The sequence below is a fragment of the Diaporthe citri genome (assembly GCF_014595645.1).
Source record: "Diaporthe citri strain NFHF-8-4 chromosome Unknown scaffold_1, whole genome shotgun sequence".
Classification (NCBI taxonomy): Eukaryota; Fungi; Ascomycota; class Sordariomycetes; order Diaporthales; family Diaporthaceae; genus Diaporthe; species Diaporthe citri.
Window position 1 is genome coordinate 624,625 of NW_025064846.1, and position 21,087 is coordinate 645,711.

General features: G+C 43.0%; 2 protein-coding genes across 2 annotated transcripts; both read left to right on the top strand.

Moving 5' to 3' along the window:
* Positions 1–14,580: 14,580 nt before the first annotated feature.
* Positions 14,581–15,630, top strand: INS49_000172 (uncharacterized protein; the record flags this gene model as incomplete). Its single annotated transcript, XM_043161010.1, has 1 exon — positions 14,581–15,630. One exon carries the CDS (start codon positions 14,581–14,583, stop codon positions 15,628–15,630), a length of 1,050 nt encoding a protein of 349 aa, XP_043029516.1.
* Positions 15,631–17,144: 1,514 nt separating this feature from the next.
* Positions 17,145–20,232, top strand: INS49_000173 (uncharacterized protein; the record flags this gene model as incomplete). The annotated part of the gene is made up of 2 exons (XM_043161011.1): positions 17,145–19,853; positions 19,933–20,232. 2 exons carry the CDS (start codon positions 17,145–17,147, stop codon positions 20,230–20,232), a joined length of 3,009 nt encoding a protein of 1,002 aa, XP_043029517.1.
* Between the last annotated feature and the right edge of the window lie 855 nt (positions 20,233–21,087).

The following is a 21,087-nucleotide window of genomic DNA, read 5'->3' on the forward strand; positions in this document are numbered from 1 at the left end:
TTTATATTAATATAATTAACTTAAGAATGGTTATAAAGTATATAATGGCTTGTTATGGGTTAGCCTTAAGCGTTTGTTGGAAGGTACCTAAAAGGAGTTATAAATTGCAATATTTAAGAAGTAAGTTAGGCCTTGAAAGGGCCTAACTTTAAATTTATCTTTTAAGTATATGCTTTGTTATATAAGAGGGTTGGGTGTAATGTAGGCCCGGCATGGGTATGCATTATGGCTTGGGCAATAGCCTAAGCCTATTATATAGCCCCCTTTTCACTTTTATATTACGCGCGGCAAGGATTGAACCCAGGGCTTTTGCGGTTTTATGCTGGTTATATATCTACTTCATTACGTACTTATCTTAAGGCTGTATTTATTTACCTTGGGAGCAATGATCATCCATTCCATTCCCGCGTTGGCTATATTTATGTGCTATGCTTAGTATAGTATAGTATTGTTGTGGTATGGTAATGTTATTGCTATATATGTAGTCCTTTATTAACGCATTGTGATTATGCACAAGCTATATATATTATCAACCTCAAGCCATAACACGCCCTTATTAATGCATTAGCGTTACTTGCCATAATTATTACCTCCGCACTATATTTATTATCGCTACCTAAGATAACTTCCCTATAGGCGCACTCTCCTTTACAATTTTTTCTTCCCAATACTACACTATCACCATAATGCATTTATTATGCGCGCCGTTTTATTGCTTTTGCATAACCTTTTTATTGCCCTTGCGATTATTTTTCTATCTATATTAATTACCCCCCCTCAGCTCCGTCTTACTCCTAGCTAGAAAGCCTTTCCTAGCTTAGTTAATACCTATATGGTCCCTTGGCCTCCTTGCAATCCAATCCTTTAATTATTCATCCTTATGCTTATTACGCTCTCCCTATGGCCGCCCTTTTTTTATTAAAAAGTCATTACCTTAATGCGTTAACACTCTCTTAATCCTTTAATGATTCCTTAATATACCCTCCTTTATTTATATTTTATTTATTAAGTGCTCTTTCCCTAGCCTATTAATACCCTCTTAGTCCCTTAATGTCCTCCTTAATACCCATTTCCCTCCCGCTGCATAAAAAAAAGAATAAGAAATGGCTTTCATTATGGGTTTTAATAGTTAGCATGGCAGCTTTAATGCAGCCACTATTAATAGTGATAGCAATGGCAAGCCGCCTTATTGCCCTAATAATATAACTCTTAAGGTTATTTCATTTCTTCTTTAGCATAGGTTTATTATAGTTATTAACTAAGTATAGGGATATTGCATTATAAGATTATATTAAATGCTTAGCAATTTTAATAATAAAGATTAGCAGCTTGCTAAGCAGCTACCCTTTCCTTATAAACTATATATTATAATTTTTTACAAAATTAATAAGCCGCCTATTTATATCCCTAAAGGTTGCGATGCATTTTATATTAGCTGCCGCTATTATAAGCATAAGTATATTTAATATATATATGCATTTATTAGTTTGCCGCTATTGTAAAATGCATAACGTTGTTTAAAAAGAGTGATTATTATTAATAATATGTAATGGGCTTGGGCTGGAAGCCCAAGCCTTATAGTGGCTGGCTAGGTAATCCAAGGGAGCTTGGATTATTACGTACCTTTTGGCGCAAATGGTTGCTGCTTTGCAGCTTATGGAAGAAGGCGCTAGCTAGCCTGCAGCCCCTTTGGGGCTAGCCTATAATAAATAATCCAAGCTTTAGGGTTAAGGGTTCGAGTCACGTCTGCCGCAAGTAAATGCGGGCACCCCTTTCGTGAAGAAGATCCCTGGCTTGAAAGGCGATGTCGCGGGTGAGCCTTGGGGGTAATTGTGCGCCACTAGTAGTTGGGGAAGGGGGCTATGTAATGGGCTTGGGCTGGAAGCCCAAGCCTTATAGTGGCTGGCTAGGTAATCCAAGGGAGCTTGGATTATTACGTACCTTTTGGCGCAAATGGTTGCTGCTTTGCAGCTTATGGAAGAAGGCGCTAGCCAGCCTGCAGCCCCTTTGGGGCCAGCCCATAACATAATAGCTATATTCTTATCCTTAAGTAGGTTAAGTTCGCTACCCTTACCCATAGCAACGCGGCCATATTTACCTTAGTTTTTAATTGCGCTATTATTAATTTCCATAAGATTATAAGCATTGCATTAGCGGAGCCGCCCCTTACCGCCCCTGCTATCTACTTAAGCAGCTATGCTTATTTTTATGGCACGGCCTTAATTAATGCCCTTATTAACCCCATTAAGGGTATGCCCTTAACCCCATTGCAGCTTACTAATATATTCTTATCTCCTACTAATATTAATATAGTTATATATTGCATTAATAATATTGGCATTAATAATTACTAATTAACCTACTTTACTTAAGGAGTAGTAAATGCCTTTATAACCCTTAATAATAACTAAAGAGCCGAGGCTAATCATTGCGCTAACAATATGCGCGCCCTTAATGTAAGTACCCTTCCCCCATCCTTTTCCTGTGTTTATATTAACCCGGCCTTAAGCGCATTTTAATGCATTTAAGGATCGCTATTATAAGGAGTTTAATGCAATAATCAATACCTTAAATGCTTTTACCAGCCGAATTTTTAGCGCTAAGTAGCGCAATCATAATTTAAATCGCCATTATACTTGCAATAAGTTTAAGAAGGAAAAGCGAGAAGATAAAAAGGAAGACTTTAAGAACTTGCCCTTCTTTAATTGCAATACCCTTTATTGTAAGTATTAATTAGCTTAGCTCATTATTATAGCTATAATGAATTTAAGTAATTAAAAGCTTTATCTTTAAATAAAGAGTTTATAAATTTAATTCCCATTATTACTAAGTTATTATAGCCTTATTGCTAGCCCTTATAATTTTAATTTTATAATTAAATATTTTTAATATACCTACTTAAATAAATAATAATAAAGGAATTTTAAAAAGGTAATATGCTTAATATAATCTTACCTTATAAAAGATTAGCTATATGGCTTAGTTTTCTTTTAGCTTAATATGCCATTTAGTTTTTATAAAAGGGAAATCCAGTTTATTTGCTAAATAAGTGCATAATAAGTTCCAGTTAATTAAAAGCGTTTATATATAAATAAAGTTATGGGTTTAAATCCTATTATTATTGCGCCCTACCTAAATATAATAAATACTTAAGGCTTGCCTTGCAACCTTATTTAAATAGCTTATAATAGCATAATAAAATCCTACCTATCTTTATCCTATCCTTACTTATAACCCTTATTACCTTGCATTATGCCTTTAAATAAGCTTATTAAGCTTAATGCAAGCCCGCCTTATAATCGCCTTAAATAAGTAGTTCCTTATAAATAATAGCATTTCCTTATTGCACCTTAAATAAGTTAAGGGCTATTAATCCTTATAAGTTCCCAAGGGGTTTTTATATTAATATGTTTTAGCCTTTCCATTTAATATAAACTTATTTTTTAAGGAAACTATTTTATAAATACCTTGGCGCATTCTTAATTACTAAGATTTCCTTTATAAAGTACTCTTTATCCTAGCCCTTATTTACTTTATTTAAAATTAGCATAGCACTTAGCTAAATATTTATAAATATTTAAGTAAATAGTAAATTTTTTATAATATACTTAATTTAATTAATATTAAAGGTAAGATAAACTTAGCTTAATATATTTAAGATAACTATTTAAAATATAGGAATATTTATTATAATATATTTTTAATATAGTTAATTAAGCTTCTTTATTAGTTAGGTAGTTTGGAAGTGCCTTAAGAATAGCTATACTTAATTATTAATGCAAAACCTTTTTGCCATTTAGCAACGTTTATTAGCTATTCGCTTTTATTATTGCTAAATAAAAATAATAGCGGCCTAGGCAATATTCATTTTAGTTTAAAGATAATCCAAGAACACAGCCGCCTAGCCCTTAAGATTAATTATAAACGCCATTATATTTAAGGGGCCCAAAACCGCCTATATATTAAACTTATTTACTAACCAATTTAGGCTTTAATTAATTATTATTAAATCTTTATTATTTAGCGCTATTTAATAAGCTAAAAGGTAGTTAGCTTAATTATCTTATAAAAAGATAATAATATTATGCAAGTATTTTTATACTTCTTAATTTATTTATTTTATATTATTATTTATTTTAAGGTAATATGCTATGAATAAAAGGCGTTTCATGCTTATTTAGGCGCATAAAGAAGCTTAAAATGCCTTTATTTAATTAAAGCCTTGATTGCTAATAATAAATATAGGGAACCCATGGTAGCGCTATTATAAAATAATAAAGCATTATGCATAGTTTTTTGCAATTATAAAGTGCATTGCTTTTAAGAAAATCCATTTTAAGAGGTAATTTATAATAATTATTAGGTAATATAAGCTGTTTTTATAAGCTGGTAAGTTTATTATAAAGTTAATAAATATTTAAAATTAATAGTAATTTAAAAAAGAAATAGGGTAAAGCAGGCCTTATTATAGCCATTAATTAAGCTAAGTTTAGCGGCATATATTATAGTTTTAAATAAAACGCTAAACTGCTTATAATATATTATTTTAATAAAAGTTGCATAAAAGGACTTAAAAGGTTCCTTTTTATCTTAAATGCCTCATTATAAAAAAGTTATAAACCCGCTATAGCATTAATATAATAAATAATTCCTAACTTAAGAGCTATAGCCGGCCCTAAAACTAAAGCATGCTATATACGCTAAGGGTATAATTAGCGATTTAGGCCGCCATCTTAGCTTCCTTAGGAAACCGCCGCTAGCTAAACGTAATTACCTTATAGCAAATCCTATATTATAAGTTTTATTAAACTCTCTTATCTTAAAGCATAGTTAATGCTAATTTATTAAATAACTATAGCCTTATAAGTATAATAATATAAGTATTAAAGATTATTATTAAGATTAATTAAAGTATCTTAATTATATAATTTTTTTTAAAGTTATTTCATCCTATTCTTGCCATAATAATGCATTAAAACGTTATGCTTGCATCCTTAGGCAGTATTAAAGATTATAGCAAAAAAAAGATAAAGTTTTAACCTATTAAGCCTACCTTTTTAAAAGAAATTAAGGGCTAATAAAGTATTTAAGGCCCTTATAGTTTATAAGTATTATAAATAAGCGGAATATGCTTTAAAGTATAAGTAACTATACCTTTAAGGCCTTAATTATCATTAATAGCTCCTTATTATAAATAGTATAATTTTATTACATTAAAAAGAGCTTTATAAAGTAATAAATAATTAAATAAAGGGCCCCCCCTTTTTAAATTAATAAGTATGCGCTAAAAGCTATTTTTAAGCAATCCGCCTTTATTACTGCGCTTAAATTTAAATCTTATTTAGCTAGGATTAATGCCTTTATAAATATTACCTTAAGGTAGCGAAAAGCTATATCCTTCTTACTCCCTTATTAAAAAAAAGTCCCTTTAATAATAAGATAAAGAAGGGGGTTAATAATCTTAAAAAAGTTCTTAATAAAGTTATAATAAAAGTTTGCAAACCTTATAAAGCTTTAAACGCTATAAACTATTTATAACGCCTCTTACTTTTAAATTACCTTAACCTTTTTTAAATTTACTTAAATACCTACTTTAACCATAGCAATAAAGCTTAAGTACTTTACCTTCTTTATTATAAACTCATACTTATCTTAATTTAGGTTTAGCTTAATATTTTATAAGCAATGCAAAACCTTCTATACCTTCCTTATATAATCCCTCCTTAAGCCTAAGGAAAATATTAATACATTATTTAAGTATACTATTATATAATCTTTTAAGATATTAGCTAAAATTAAATTAATATATCGCTAAAACATAACGAGCATATTAAATAAATTAAAGGGGCAAACTAGCTATTTAAACAACTTAAACCGGGTTTAAAATGCTATTAAGTGCTCTTGCCTCTTTGCTATTTATATTTAGTAAAAGGCTGCGTAAATATTTAGCTTTATAAACCATTAAGCACTAAAAAGAAAGCGTAATATCTCCTTAATAAGGGGGAAGGGGTAATGATTTTGCTAAGTTATCTTATTAAGGGCATGGTAATTTATATAAAACTACCACCCCTTATTTACCTTGCATATTAAGAGAACTAAGGCTGCCGCAAGCAAGAAGCTAACCCTTACCCAGCCCTTATTATAAAATTTTATAACTTATTTCCGCAGCTTAAGTAGCTAATCTTAAGATATATTATATAATAAGCCCTATAATAATGCTAATGCAAATTCATCCTTTGCTAATAATAAATAAATATAGTAATTAAACTAACCTTAGTATAATAAAAAGGCGAAAGCTTATTCCTTATTAAAGAGGCCGGCAAAGTCCTACACCTCTTTTAGCAAGAGCTTAGCCCTATATTATTTCATACCATTATTATCTTTTTTTTAAGAAGCTATAGCTTAAAGGATCTATATAATTTTACTTAAGCTTATTCTTATTAAGGCAATATCCACTATTTTATTATAAAATAAGCAGTTTATTTATACCCCCGTAATTACTCCAGAAATTAATTAAGCTAAATTACTTACATCTCGCCAGCTTTCCTTTTTTATAATTATCCTTTAAGCCACGCTAATTATTATATAGCTATAAGCTAAGTTTAGCAGAATATTATAATGATATAATTAGGGTAAGCTTAGCAAAAAGGGATAAGCTATGCTTAAAACTATATAAGCTAAAACAAGGGCCTATTATGCATTAATATTTAAAGAAAGCTATATTATATATATAATATATTGGCTTTGCAATAAATTAATAACTATCCCTAAGTTTCTTAAGGTAAGCAAAGCTATTAGCTTTAGTTTTACCTTTTGCACTTATTACTTACTTATAGCAGCATAATAGCTATACTTATTATTTACTTAAGCAATAATAATATACTTATAATTTATAATAATAAAAATTAAGAAAAGAAGCTTATTTAATTTATTTTATACTTATTAATATTATTTTTATATAAATTAAGCCTATAAAAAAGGCTTATATTTTTAAGTAAAACTTTACTTAAAAGCTAATCTTTTCCTTTAAAGCTAATAAAGTTTTTTTTATAAGGTATAGCTAGCTTTATAACCTAAACCTAAATTAGCATAGCTATAAAAAGGAGTTTGCAGTTTATCATAAAGTATCCCTATTAGTTATAATATAGGCACGCTTTGCACCCCTGCTAAGCCTCTTTCTTAAACTTAAAAATCTAGGGTGCCCTAGCTTAGCTGCTAGCTAGTTAAAAGGAAAAGGTACCTTAATGCCCTTATAACCCCTTATTCCTAGCACCCTAGCCCCTTATTATGCCCATTATAACTACATTTATTATCGCCATATTTCAACTTATTATTTATTGCCCTTAGGCTAAGGGCTTTAAAGGATATAAAATTAAGCCTATATATTATTAACGCTTAAGATTTCATGCTTTTAGCTTATAAGCAATTTAACAATATATATTTACCGCCTTATTATAATTTATATATAAAATTAATACCTTAATAACCTTATTGCAAAGCTATAAAGAAAATTAATTATAAAAGTAATTTAACTTTACTTTACTTAATTACTTAAGGCTCTTAGCTTATATTATTAACTATTTAAACTAAATATAAAACTAAGCAAAGCTATTATAATCCTGCATTTAAAATATCTTAAGCTTAATTAAAGTAGCTACCTGCTAATATAGGTTTTTATAGCAATGCTTTAAATATTTAAAGAACTTATTTATATTAAAGCTATTTTAAGGCTTATCTTGCTTATAAAATGCCGTAATATATAATTATACCTTAATAAATAGCTAACTTTATAAAAAGATTTAATACTTTTAAAAATCTTTAATAAAGTTTATATTAATTTATAGCTTATATTGCATTATAATCTTTTAAGCTAAAAAGCTATCTTAGCTATTATTAAATAGGGGCTTAATTAAAAGCGGCTTGCATTAAATCAAGGGTAAGTTAAGAGGGTTTATATATACTTTAAGCTTTGTAAGTTAGTAAAGTATTGCTATAAGGAAAGATATAGCGACATTATTATTAGCGTTAATAAGCATTGCTATAAATAGCTAAGGGGGGTAAGGCGCTTTTTAAGCATTTTTATAGCTTAATATTAAAGTAAGTTAAGAGATTCTTAGCTATACGTTTTATAAAAAGGTTAATATCTTAAGTATAAGGTTATTTATCTTTATAATATAAGTATCCTCCTTAATATAGTTTGGAAATTATAATTTAATGTTATAGGTTGGCTTTAAGCGTTTGCTAAAAAATACTTAAAAGGAGTTATGAATTGCAATATCTAAGAAGTAAGTTAAGCCTTAAAAGGGCCTAACTTTAAATCTATCTTTTAAGTATGTGCCCCATCATGTAAGAAGGTTGGGTGCAGTGTGGGCCCGGCATGGGCATGCATTACGGCTTGGGCAATAGCCCAAGCCCATTACACGGCTTATTAAAAGGGAGGGTTATTAATAATTTTAAGGGTTTTTTATAGCTAAAAGGCTATTTTAAGGGAATTACTTAACTTAAAGATATTATAAAAAAAGTTTTATAAATTTATTTTTACTTAAATAATTAAGTTAATATAAAATATTAAAAAAGCTAGCTTAACTTATTTAAGTAATTGCAATACTCTTTATTAACTACCCTATTTTATAATAACTATAATTAAAAAACTATATATTTTCTTATTATATTATAATGGGCTTGAGCTGGAAGCCCAAGCCTTATAGTGGCTGGCTAGGTAATCCAAGGGAGCTTGGATTATTACGTACCTTTTGGCTTAATTAAAAGGTTGCTGCTTTTGCAGCTTATGGAAGAAGGCGCTAACCAGCCTGCAGCCCCTTTAGGGCCAGCCCATAACAAATAATCCAAGCTTTAGGGTTGAAGGTTCAAGTCACGTTTGCCGCAATGTGCGGGCACCCCTTTCGTAAAGAAGAACCTTGGCTTGAAAAGGCAATGTCGCGAGTAAGCCTTGGGGGTAATTGTGCGCCACTAGTAGTTAAGGGGCTATGTAATGGGCTTGGGCTGGAAGCCCAAGCCTTATAATGGCTGGCTAGGTAATCCAAGGGAGCTTGGATTATTACGTACCTTTTGGCTTAGTTAAAAGGTTGCTGCTTTTGCAGCTTATGGAAGAAGGCGCTAGCCAGCCTGCAGCCCCTTTAGGGCCAGCCCATAATATATATATATAAAGCATTATTTCTTAAAGCTAAGTATATTACTTCTTTAAGTAATAAAAGTATATAATTATATAAATAACTTGCTTAAAAACTAATTTTTAAAGGCTTGTTATAATAATATCTTTAATTAAAAGCTAAAGGCTATAAAAGTTATAAAGAATATTATAAATATAATTAAGGTTTAAAAAATTCTTTAAATTGCTTTAATACTTTATATTAAGTAATATTAATATTTATATAAATTAAATTAATTTTGCTTAAATTATTATTAATAATAACGTTAATTAAAAATAAAAGTAAATTAATTTAATTATAAGCTAAATATATTATAACTTTAATATTAATTATTTTTTAATAAAATATAGCTTAATTAAGAATTTTTATAAAAAAATTAATAAGGTAATTAAATAAGATATTATTAAAGCTATTAAAGATAAGGTTTAAATACTTTATAATATAAATATATATCTTTATTTCTTAAAAAGTATTTTTATAAATTTTATTAAGAAAAAAAACTATATAATAATAATTAAGGGGTATAAATATATTATTAAGTACTTAAAAGATAGTAATTATTTCATTACCTTTAAAAATGCTATAAGGTTGCCTTCTTATAAAGTAAGTTTTAATAAACTTTTTTTATAAGGCTTAAAGAAAGCTAAATATTTTCTTAGCTTTAAAAAAGTTGTTAATAATTACTTACTTTAAGGAGTAATAAATAGCTATAAATAATATATACTTTTAATATAAATAATTTTTTTTATAATTAATATTAATTATATATAATTAATTGCATTATTTATAAGTAATATATATAGCTTTATAAATAGTTTTATAAATAAAATGCTTTTTAAGATTAATCTTTATTATTAAGAAAATAAGGAAAGCTATTATTATAGTAAGAAAGAGTATTATTTATAATATTATAATAAAGAATTAGTAATATATTAATAATTATAAGGTTAATAATCTTATAAGATTTGCAAATTAATAATAAAGTTAATTAGGTAGAATAACTTATTGCCTTTTTAATAGGGAAAGTAGTTAGCGATTTTGTTATGCATGAATCACTTTATAGTTTATGCGTTTCATTGCAGCGTTTTTTAGGCGCCCCTTCTGAAATTGCTAAATGCATACACTAGGGGGTGTGGGCCTGAAATTTCACCATCGCTGGTCTACACTCGACAGGCTACAATTTTGTTAGTTCGGCATGAGCATCCACACCCCCTCGCTATCAGGTTGGATTGGATTGCCTGCCTGCCTAACCCTCTGAAATATCCTCTCTTCTTCGGATATTTATGGAGAGAAAGTAGTAGGACTTCTTCTTCCACAGAATTTGAGTGCAAGTTGATGTTCTCTACTTCTCCACCCATATCCACTTCATGTCGAACTAACAAATTAAAGCCGGTCGAGTGTAGCTCGTGTGCTACAGAACATGGGGTACGAATACCGTCGGCCGGTTCCCCATTCCTCGGGGACAAGCAAGTACTCGTGCGACCACGAATCTGTGTGAAAGAGAAGCTCAGGTCTCACTAACTACGCGGCTTCTTCGGGAGTTGTGTTACCCTTGACGGCACCACCATTTCGAGTCTATTTCCATAAAATGGCGAACCCCCGCGGGATTCATGATTCAGTGCAGTCAGTCGCGGTCTTCATGTGTCGTCGAGAAAAAGCAGGAGGTGTGGCGGTGGGCAGCCGGCTAGGCCTGTCGGCCTGCCTGCCATGGACGTTCTCAGGGAATCCCCGGCGACATCATGGAGCAATTGCTCCTCCCCAGCCCGACTGGTCAAGCCACCTCTGGCTGAGGCGTGGCTTCTCAGGACCGGGAGATTGGGAAAACGAGCTGCCACAGTTGCATGTGAGCTCTGGCCCACGGTTCTGGCCTCGTCCTCTTGACGTTGATTCGGGCAGACCCCCGGATCAATGACCAGCCTCCCGTGAACAAGCTCCCATTGATGACAGCGCGGCGGGCGGCTCGCAACACAACGTCCCCCCTTGGACGCTGGAACCGGTCACCGAACAACGCAGAAGCTAGACAAGACACTTGCGAGCATACTTTCGCACGAAGCACTCTGTTTAGCCACGCTGGCGCATGCTCTCCACCAAAACAACGTCATTCGTCACAGAAGCGCAGTGCTAAGAGGCAACAAACTTACCGCGGGGTCCACGCACATATTCTCCGTACGAGGATTCGATGCACGCCTCACACGAATCGGGAGTTGAATCCGCAGCTAGAAAGGGCCAATCTCTGCGAGGCGCTACTGTGGGATGGGTTAGTCCCGGTGCAGGATGGGAAGACTGCTGCAAGAGCAGACGACAGCGTAGTAAACAGACGAGAGACTAAACAATAGCGGTTTGAGGAGGGCCACGCGTTGAGGCGTCGATCAGCTGGCGAGAGGCGTCGAACATCCCGACACCCCAGAGGTCGTCGAGGCGTCCGTTCATCGTCCAGTCTGCCCGACCGCCCGACCGCCCAATCGGTGGGCGCACATGCTACCTCTGCCGTCGCATGCCCCCAGTCCTTCGCAGTAGCGCATGCCCCGGTCCAAAGGCTGTCACTGTTGATCAAGTGGTCCAGACCGCATGCCCGTCGTTAGCAGGAGGGTGTTAATTGCCCTGTTTTGCCAATTCGATCCGACTACTACTGGGGGGGCACTGACCATGCCTCCTTGCATAATAACAGGATCGACAGGATCATCTGAAGGTGCGGGCGGTGATGTGTGGCGCTCGGGCTAATAGTAGAGCAGAGCTGTGGCTCAGCCGTCTCGTTTTTTTTTTTCTGGTTGTCCTCATTGTCTGGTTCGGTTGCGTGGCTGTGTTTTAGACTTCGACGGGAGCAGGCGATCATGAAACGGTCCGGTGGCGCGCTGCCACGAGCCGCCTGGGCCGGGCAGCTGGTTGCTTGGCGAACGGAGGGGAAGGCCAGCGCTAAGAAAAGGCCCCAACCTTGGGAGGGAGCTGAGACGGTGGCACTTGAACAGCTTTACCTGCCCCTGGAAGCCTAGAAGGGGACTGGAAGGCAGGGTAGAACAGGGCCGCCCGTACCAAAACGTTGGAACCCGTGGTAGAAGCCGCTCAGACGGTGTGACCCAGCGTCCCGAGGTTTGGCTGACGGGGCGTCTGCGGGCACCAAGATGGACGTCCTGTAGCACACCCGCTGTCACACTATGCTGATAGCCGTAAGTCAGTTGGAAAGCTTGAGCCGGCGCATGTCTCACAGCGGCGCAACCTAAGATGCACGCCTCGAAGCATGTGGGTTCCTAGCGTTGGGTGGTGGCCCATTCCAACCTCACCCGCTCACCTACCCGCCCGCCCGCTCCTTCTCCTGCATCAAGGCCAGGTACACACACAATGCATACATCCATCTGGACTGTCAGCTGATAGCAGCTTCCTCAATTGCCCAGCGTGCATGCTTTCCTCGGTCGGTGGGGTCGGGGCAGATTCCTCAACCAGACATCGTCAACCCGATTCTGTACTGCGCCAAGCCATGTCAACCCCAACGAGGCAGCTTGGTGCAGCTCCCACTACGTCCGACAAGCTCCAGTTTAGTTTGGAGGTGTGCATACTGCATGCCCGGCATTTCATCAAGGGGCGCATGGCCCTCCTGTGAAGCTCTACGGATTGGTTGATTCGACAATTACCACATGGCCGACTACCCAGCCTAGACATATAAACTTCGCCTTCTGGTCGACTGCGGCCGCTGAACCAACATGTCCATAGCATCGACCCAGCTTGACTCCCATCAAGGAAACCCAAGAATACACCCTCCTGTTATTTTCAACCCTGCGAGATTTCCAAGGCCGAGAGACTGTGGTTCAGCCGTTCCATGGTCACTCAACGTCTGTCTCAAGCCATGACAAACAGGTTCATGGTTCATGTGCTCCCTCGACCACACCCACACCAAGACTGGATATCTCCCACCGGCTATACGAGATCCCTTGGTTGTGTGGTCTGCCGGTCTGCCGGTCTGCCTTGCGCATCACGATATTTCTTCGTATCGACCAGTCACGTTGACCAGTCCATCGACCAATCCCATCGACCAGGCAGCTCTCACCAGTACGAGCGTTGCTATTACACAGGAACCAGCGTGTCCACAGGCCCGCCGAAGGCATCACGCTCGCCGCTCTCCTCCTTAGGATATGATGGGTTGGATAGATTATTGCCCTCGTCTCAAAGCGAGCAGAAAGGACCAACTCTCATGCGCCATGCGACCTCTGACGAGGCGGAAGCAGGAAGTGCCTCTAGGTGTGTAGCACGGCAGTCCTTTGCGCATCCCCCTATTCGCTGCGACAACACATGACCAGCAGTATTGCGCTACTGAAGCGTAGTTGCAAATACATTGATCGACCAACCAGGACCATTGAACACAACGCCAGCCGGCGCCCCTCCAGAGCGTAGACCATAGTACGGTATTTAGGGCTTCCTGGAACCATCCGGCGCAGCTGAAACGGTACTTCATACTCGGCACTGACCTCGTCCTGGGAAACTGTCAACCAGAACGGTTCAGGCGGCCGGGAGGTCTGCTGCCATCCAAAGTCGCCGGTGTGGCTGGAGGGAGCCTGGACCTTCCTCCCGTAGTCTGGCGCTGTCCTTCATCGCATCATGGCGTCAGCCACACCTCAAACACTTGTCGAGTCTGGACTCCACACTAGCCTCATCTCACGCACGAGTGTGGAGCAGATCTGGGTGCTTCCGTGGACCCAAAGCAGGTTTCTGGCATCCCGTCGTTGAATCAGATTCCTCGATTCCGATGCTGTATGCGCGACAGTCAAAGTGATGTCACCCCCTGGGATGGCCATTCAGAGATGTGGCTTGACGCTTTGCCTGGCTACGTCTTGAGAGAGTAGCGGGGTCATTCTCCGCAACACTGTCCCTGCCTGCGCCTCACCCTTTCTCGCTACCGTCCTTGTCGTCTTCCGCTGCCTAACCTAGGTAGTCTAGGTAGGTTGTCTACGTCGTGTTCCTGCGTTCTCCGGACACCGTCAACGGCGCCGGACTCATCTCATTCACACTACTTTCTTACGCTTGCCTTTGTACTGCATCCTGCCAGCCTGCAACTGCAGCATCCCTTGTCTTCGCACCAGACCAGGCCTAGAAGAGTCATACCCCACCTCACACACCATTGCAAGTGACGTAGGCTGCGGCTTCTTCCGCCTGCACCTTTGGAGCTCTCGCAGTCGGCTGGCTAGAAGGTGAAGCTGAGCGCGTCGCCGCCACCTGTCGCGCCGCCTGACGCGACAAAAAGCGTTACCTGGAGCATATCGCCGCAGGCAGTTTGTTTAGACCACGGCCGTCAAGCTTCGCCCTCACTTCGGAAGGCGCAATCCGTCCGCAGTCTACATTAAGCAGTGAGATGGGCCATTGGTCCATGACGACTGAGAAAGTGTCACATCAGGGATCACTACAAGGGTCCTACGAGATCCCCATGGAGCAGAGCACCAGCTCTGGTGGTGGTGGCAGCGGCGGCCACAAGCCTGCTGCGCCCAAGGCGGCCAGCAATGTCGACAATGATGCCAGCGACAATGCCCGCCAGTCTGCGCACCGCCAAGGTAGCTCCCAACCGGGTGTCCACAATGATGAAGGTCCCGAGATAGAAGAGCTTTCAGACGACAGCCCGGAACCGGAACGCAGCCAGAGCCCAGGTGGTTTGCGGAAAAAAACACCAAAAGACAGCCCGGCTTATGTGGCGCCTATTGGAGACATCCCCAGAGTCATCCCGATAGACCCTATAGAGTCCAATCCTGACCCAACACCACCACCAGAGGGTCAATCTTCAGATCCACCAAAAAAGCTTCCCATATACCAAATACCAAAAGATCATCTCGTGGGCAAAACCATCGATGAATTCGGAGATATTTTGGACAACAAGGGAGATGTCCTCGGCCGAGTCGAGGGGGATCTTCCGTCCATGGTCGGGCGGACAATATCAAATGCCCGGGGCGATGTGCTCGGCGACGAGGGCGAACTGCTCGGTTACGTGGCTGAAGTGGAAACCGGAGAGGGCCAGCAGCAAGAGTCAAAACAACAACCCCCAACGTGGGACTTGGCAGAAGTCATGAAAGCTATGGCTGCTGCTGGTCAGGGACCGGGCGGATTAAGGGTCGATCCATTCGGTAACATCCTGGATGCGGAAGGGAACGTCGTCGGTTCATTCCATGACAACAAGAGCGGTTTCGGGAAGAAGGCTGGCGAGGGTGGTCATGGTGAATCTGGCAAGGCGCGTTCACGACCTTCGAGTTCGGCGCCGAAGCCTAAGACAGCTGGGTCAGGCGACGAGGCGGAATCGTCGTCCGAGTCGCGTCCCCGCGAAAATGCTCAGAGCCACAGGAAAGAGCCCGAGGAGAGGAAGCCGAGCCCTTCGGACATCTTCCTCGACGTCAAGTCAACAACTGAGGGCATTCAACTCACCATACGCATCCCGACAGTCTTCAACAACAATGGACAGCCAGCACAGCCCAAAGTCGTATTTTCGTAGTTGGTTGTGGGCGGAGTGGTCTTCACATTGAGCATGTTGATAGTGCCAGTTCGAAGAAGAGACGAGAGCCGGCGTCAGGAGTTCTAAATAAGGGCTATGGAGTACCCCACGGGGTTTGTCCTGGAATGATGATCTGAGAACGAATCTGTGGTCCGTGTGGTGATCTTGGAGATACTCCGTGAAGCCCGAACGGGCGCAGGAAGTCCAGGATACTCGGTCAACACACAGCGAACTGGTGGCCCAAGCGGAAAACGCTTGGTCAGGGTAGTAGAAATACGATTCGCAAAATTGCACGTTAGCCGGGAGGCCCGGATCTCCCAGAGCAGGGAAATCAACAGCGCGAGGACGGACAGAAGCAAAGAACAGAGCAAGTAGCCTCAGGAGAGCCGACCCATCCGCAAACTGTTTCCGATAGGGGAACTCAGCATCAACGAAGCAACCCACAGGGCCTCATCCCCACCGGCCGCATGACGTATTTCTCGAGCAGCTACCCTTGTCCGAGCTCTAGCTGTCCTGCCTGCGTGAAGGTCGCAGGCAAAAGCTGTCGTGTCGATCACTCCCTGTCGAACGATCCTGGTGGGCGAAGTGCATGTCTGGCGGCCACTTGCGGCTGTTGGAAGGATGCCAGTGGCTGGCTTGACTTCATTCTGGTGTAAGTCCTTCGCCACACGCCAGGGAGACAAGCCACACCTTTGCAAATAACCTGTTTCTTGCCACTTGCCGCATGCGATGATACGCTGGGCGTCGTCTCCAATTTACCTGAGCCCGGCCAATGGCATTACACGAGTCTGGCCCACCCTCCCAGGTCTACCTCACCTCGGTATGCCAGGCAAAACATCCACGAGGCCCCGTCTGAGACATGTAACCGCTCGCATCCTGACGGGGTCTGGGCCCGGCTGGGGTGCTGGTCCAGGGCTTCAGAGTGTGATACGCATCTGCAGCATTACACCAGCACAAGACAAGTCACTCCTGCCCCCCTTCGATGAAGTCATCCGTGGGGAGCTCTGCTAGCTCTTGTGGCTTGATGCCTGCTTCATCTGCTTCTGTACTCACCACCATTCTGTCATTATGCGATGATCTCCTCCGCCGGCCGGGACGAGACACGATCGAGATGGGTGTGGCTGTGACGTAAGGCTGGAGGAGTGCTTCCAACCCCCTTCCACAGATGACGTTCCCTGCCTGGAAGCTGTCGACAGCCTGCTGTAGCTGCTGCTAGGCTGGAGCACGCAGGGTCCCTCGAACTGGTGTTGTGAACGCATATAAGCTCGCGTCGCAAGCAAATCCAGGCTGCCAGATTGGTCCCTGCCATTATCCAAAGCTGAAGAACACACAAATTCCAAATCAGTTATCGCATATTCAACAAGATTCCCCTAATTGCTCATCGTATCTCTTCAAATCGCATCCCTACTGTGCTGTCCGACTGAGACACCACACCTCAACGCCATATCACCACACCACCAACGCTGTTCAGTGTCACCAGACCCTTTTCTTTATTCCCGTGCTCAAGATTCAACATGGCGGACACACAGCCACCAGGAGGTTGGCCATGGGGCAAGAACAAGCAGCAGTCATCCAAGGGTGATGACGGCTCCGAGGCCCCCACCAGCACAGCCCAACAACAACTCCAAGATAAGGGCGTTCAAGAACCAGAAGTCCTGCAAGAGGGCGAGGAAGGCGGAAACGCACAGTCCCAAGTGCAATCCAAAGTCGGCGGCGGCAAGTCGGCTGCCGGCAGCGTCGCCAAGTCTGTCAGGTACGAAGGAGATGACTACGCAGTCAAAGGCCCTGGTAGTAACAACAGCTTCAGCAGGAACGCCAAGGAGCCCAGCGTCTTGTCCAACGGCGTCAACAAAGATGATCTTTCAGAGGATGCCAATGGCGCAGTCGAGAACGCGCAGGAGACCGCCCAGTCCGCCAAGGACGACCTCCCCGAGGACGAGGGCAAGGACATGACCGAGCCTGCGGAGCAAGCTGGTGAGCAGGCCACTGAGAAGGCCGGTGAAGTCGGCGAGGATTCCCAGAAGGCACAGTCTCAAACTGGCTCCCGATTCTCCAACTTCGTGAGCGGCGCCAGCAGGATTGTTCCCTCGTTCGGCGGCGGTAGCAAGAAGTCCCAGCAGGACGACTCCGAGATCCCGGAGTCCATCCGCAAGATCCAGAGCCAAATCGGCGACCAAGGCACCAACCTGACCATCCCAGAGGGCTCCCAAGCACAAACCCTGGGCTCCGAGGAAAAGAGCGGCACCGAGGCCACCACCGAAGAAGGTGTCACACCCGCTGAGACCGACGAGCAGGCCACCACTGAGCAGGCCACCACGACGGCAAAGCCCGAGGACAGCCAGTTCACCACCGAGGGTGACGAGCTTGACGGTGAGGAGCTGCGACCCGAGGACTCGGTCACCTACGCTGCTGACAACAGCCAACAACTACCAGGCGACGAACAAACCGAGGGCCAGACTGGCACCGGCACACTCCGCGAACTCCCCGAGGGCACCCAACTTCCTGAAGGCTACACACTCTCTCAAATCGACCTGAACGACCTCCCAGAGGGTACTCAACTCCCGGACGGCACTCAGATCCAGGGATCCCAACTCCAGGATGGAACCTTGGCAGAGTCTCAACTTCAGGGAACTCTTCCTGAGGGAACTACTCAGTACGAGGGTACCCAAGTTCCAGAGACAGAGGTCGGAACTCAGGCCGAGGGCACGCAAGCCGCCGAGGGCACACAGGCTGCTCCCTCCGAGGCCCAGATCCCCGACGACCAGCAGACCGAGTACACCTACGCCAGCGGCTACCCAACTGCCACCGTGCAGCCCGAGGCTGAAATTGACTATTCCATCCTCAAGGGCGCCACTGTCAACAAGCTGGGCAATGTCGTCAACGAGAAGGGCCAGGCCATCGGCCGCATCACCCAGGGTATCACGTCTCACCTCATCGGCCGAAAGGTTGACGAGAACGGCATCATCTGGAACGACAGCGGCAAGGAGATTGGCCGCGCCGAGCCCATCCCCGACAACGAGCTGCAAGAGCTCATGGAGTCCAAGCCGTTTGAGTCCTTCGAGGGTAACGTCATTGACGCCAAGGGCAAGGTCATCTGGGAAGGTCAGCAGGTCGGCCAGGTCATCGAGGGCGACTTGAAGGTCCTCCAGGGCAAGACCGTCGACCCCGACGGCGAGGTCCTCGACAAGGCCGGCAATGTCATCGGCAAGGCCGAGCGCTGGGAGGAAGAGGAGGTTGAGCCCGAGGCCGAGGTTGACAAGTCCATCCTCGCTGGCAAGCGTGTCAACAAGTCTGGCAATGTCGTTGACTCTGCCGGCGTCATCTTCGGCCGTGTTGTCGACGGTGATATTAGCAAGATGGTCGGCCGCATGTGCAACAAGAACGGCGAGATCTTGAGCGAGTCTGGCGATGTCATCGGCCACGCGGAGCTTGTTACTGAGGGCGAGCGCGAGGGTTCTAAGGAAGGTATCTTCGCCGAGCTCAACGGCCTGACCGTCAACAAGGAGGGTCACGTCGTCACCCCCGGCGGCGACATTGTCGGCCGCCTCGTGGAGGGAGACCCCAAGAAGCTTTCCGGCCGCACCGTCGACCAGGATGGTGACATCCTCGACGGCAATGGTAATGTCATCGGCAAGGCCGAGCGGTGGGAGCCCGAGGAGGTTGAGAAGAAGAAGGGGGTCCTGGCTGGTCTGCACGTCAACCAAGACGGCAACGTTGTCGACGAGAACGGCAACGTTGTCGCCAAGCTCACAAGCGGTGACCCTCTCGTCTGCGCCGGTCTCGAGATTGATGACGACGGCGACGTCGTCAACAGCAAGGGCCTCACAGTCGGCCACGTCAATCTGCTCTCCGAGATCCCCGCCGAGGAGGGAGAGACCGAGGAGGAGAAGGAGGCACGCCTCCAGGCCGAGCAGGACAAGAAGCTCGCCACCCAGATGGCCATGTGCCTCGAGCAGTGCCTTGACAAGATCAAGCCCATCTGCAAGATGATCACCACCAAGATCGAGGCGGCCGAGCGCCAGCCCGAGGACGAGCGCGACGAGGAGGCGCTCGTCAAGGAGGTCCGCCCCCTGATCGAGGAGGGCAGCAACATCCTCCGCGAGGCGCACGGTGTCATCCGCGGCCTCGACCCCGACGGACACATCCAGGCCAACGCCAAGCACAAGTCCGGCACCCGCGAGGCCACTCCCGAGGAGTTCCACCTTGCCGAGGTTATCAAGGAGGTAAGTATCACACCCATCGACCACAATACCCTCCTTTGGTCACATTCATATTCACATATACTAACTCGGTACCCCACAGCTCACCGGCACCGTCACCGAGACCATCGAGGGCGCCAAGCGCAAGCTCGAGGACATGCCCCACGCCAAGAAGGAGCTCAACCCCCTCTGGGGCCTCCTGGGCGAGCCCCTCTTCCAGATCATCGCCGCCGTCGGCCTGCTGCTCACGGGTGTGCTCGGCATCGTGGGCCGCCTGCTCAGCGGCCTCGGCCTCGGCGGCATCGTCGACGGCCTGCTGGGCACCCTCGGCCTCAACAGGCTGCTCGACGGGCTTGGCCTGGGCTCCCTGACCGGCGCCCTCACCGGTAAGAAGAAGAAATAAATGATGTGCGCAAAGCACGCCTTTTGATGATTTCGTTTTGGGAATCTCTATGACGGGAGCATATATTGGATTGGGCAAATTCACGATTATTGTTTGTTGAGGACCATGGGGAAAAATGATTTTGGACTGACGGAGAAGGTGACTTTTACGCCTTTGTGGTATGCGACTACGATTTAACGTCCATGTATCTTAGTATGTGTGTATGATTTTCAAAGATTAATTGGATATCTTTAATGTCAACCTCACTTGAAATTATCTCCCTTCCTAATCCGCCTTCAAAATTGTTCTTTCATAACCTCTCTGTCCACGCCTTGGAACAAGTACAAAAACATAAACTCGGGGTGTCGAGTTGAAGACGCATGGTACTGATTTGAGATAAATACGAGGTCTGCAATAGATATAAGTGTCGCAAAGCAAGTCTCATGGAAAGGTTATCCCGTCGACCAGGGAGGTCTGACCAAGGAAAGCAATCACTACGATGAAGATGGTAAGCTCCGTAAATGACAAAACTTTGCCCTTGATGATAATTGTCCTGATCAGCGTTGTATTCAATCTATAAGTAAATTGAGGTGACGCCGTCGCGAAGGCGAGGTAGCCTCGGGTATGGATATAACTCGAGAGACCATTGAGGTTTTCCGGCAACGTAAATCAACCATGAGTATCACATTTCTTCCCGTTTCAGGGAAACCGAGATTATTTCAATCCCTCGAACTCGTTCCTCCGGTTTGCATCCTCATTTCCAAGATTCCAGGAAAAACGACGGCGTTCACCATGATACTCCACCAAGCCACGAATGTAAAATCCCACCCACGATGCACCGCTATTCACACTTAACCCCAACCTCACAAATCCAAG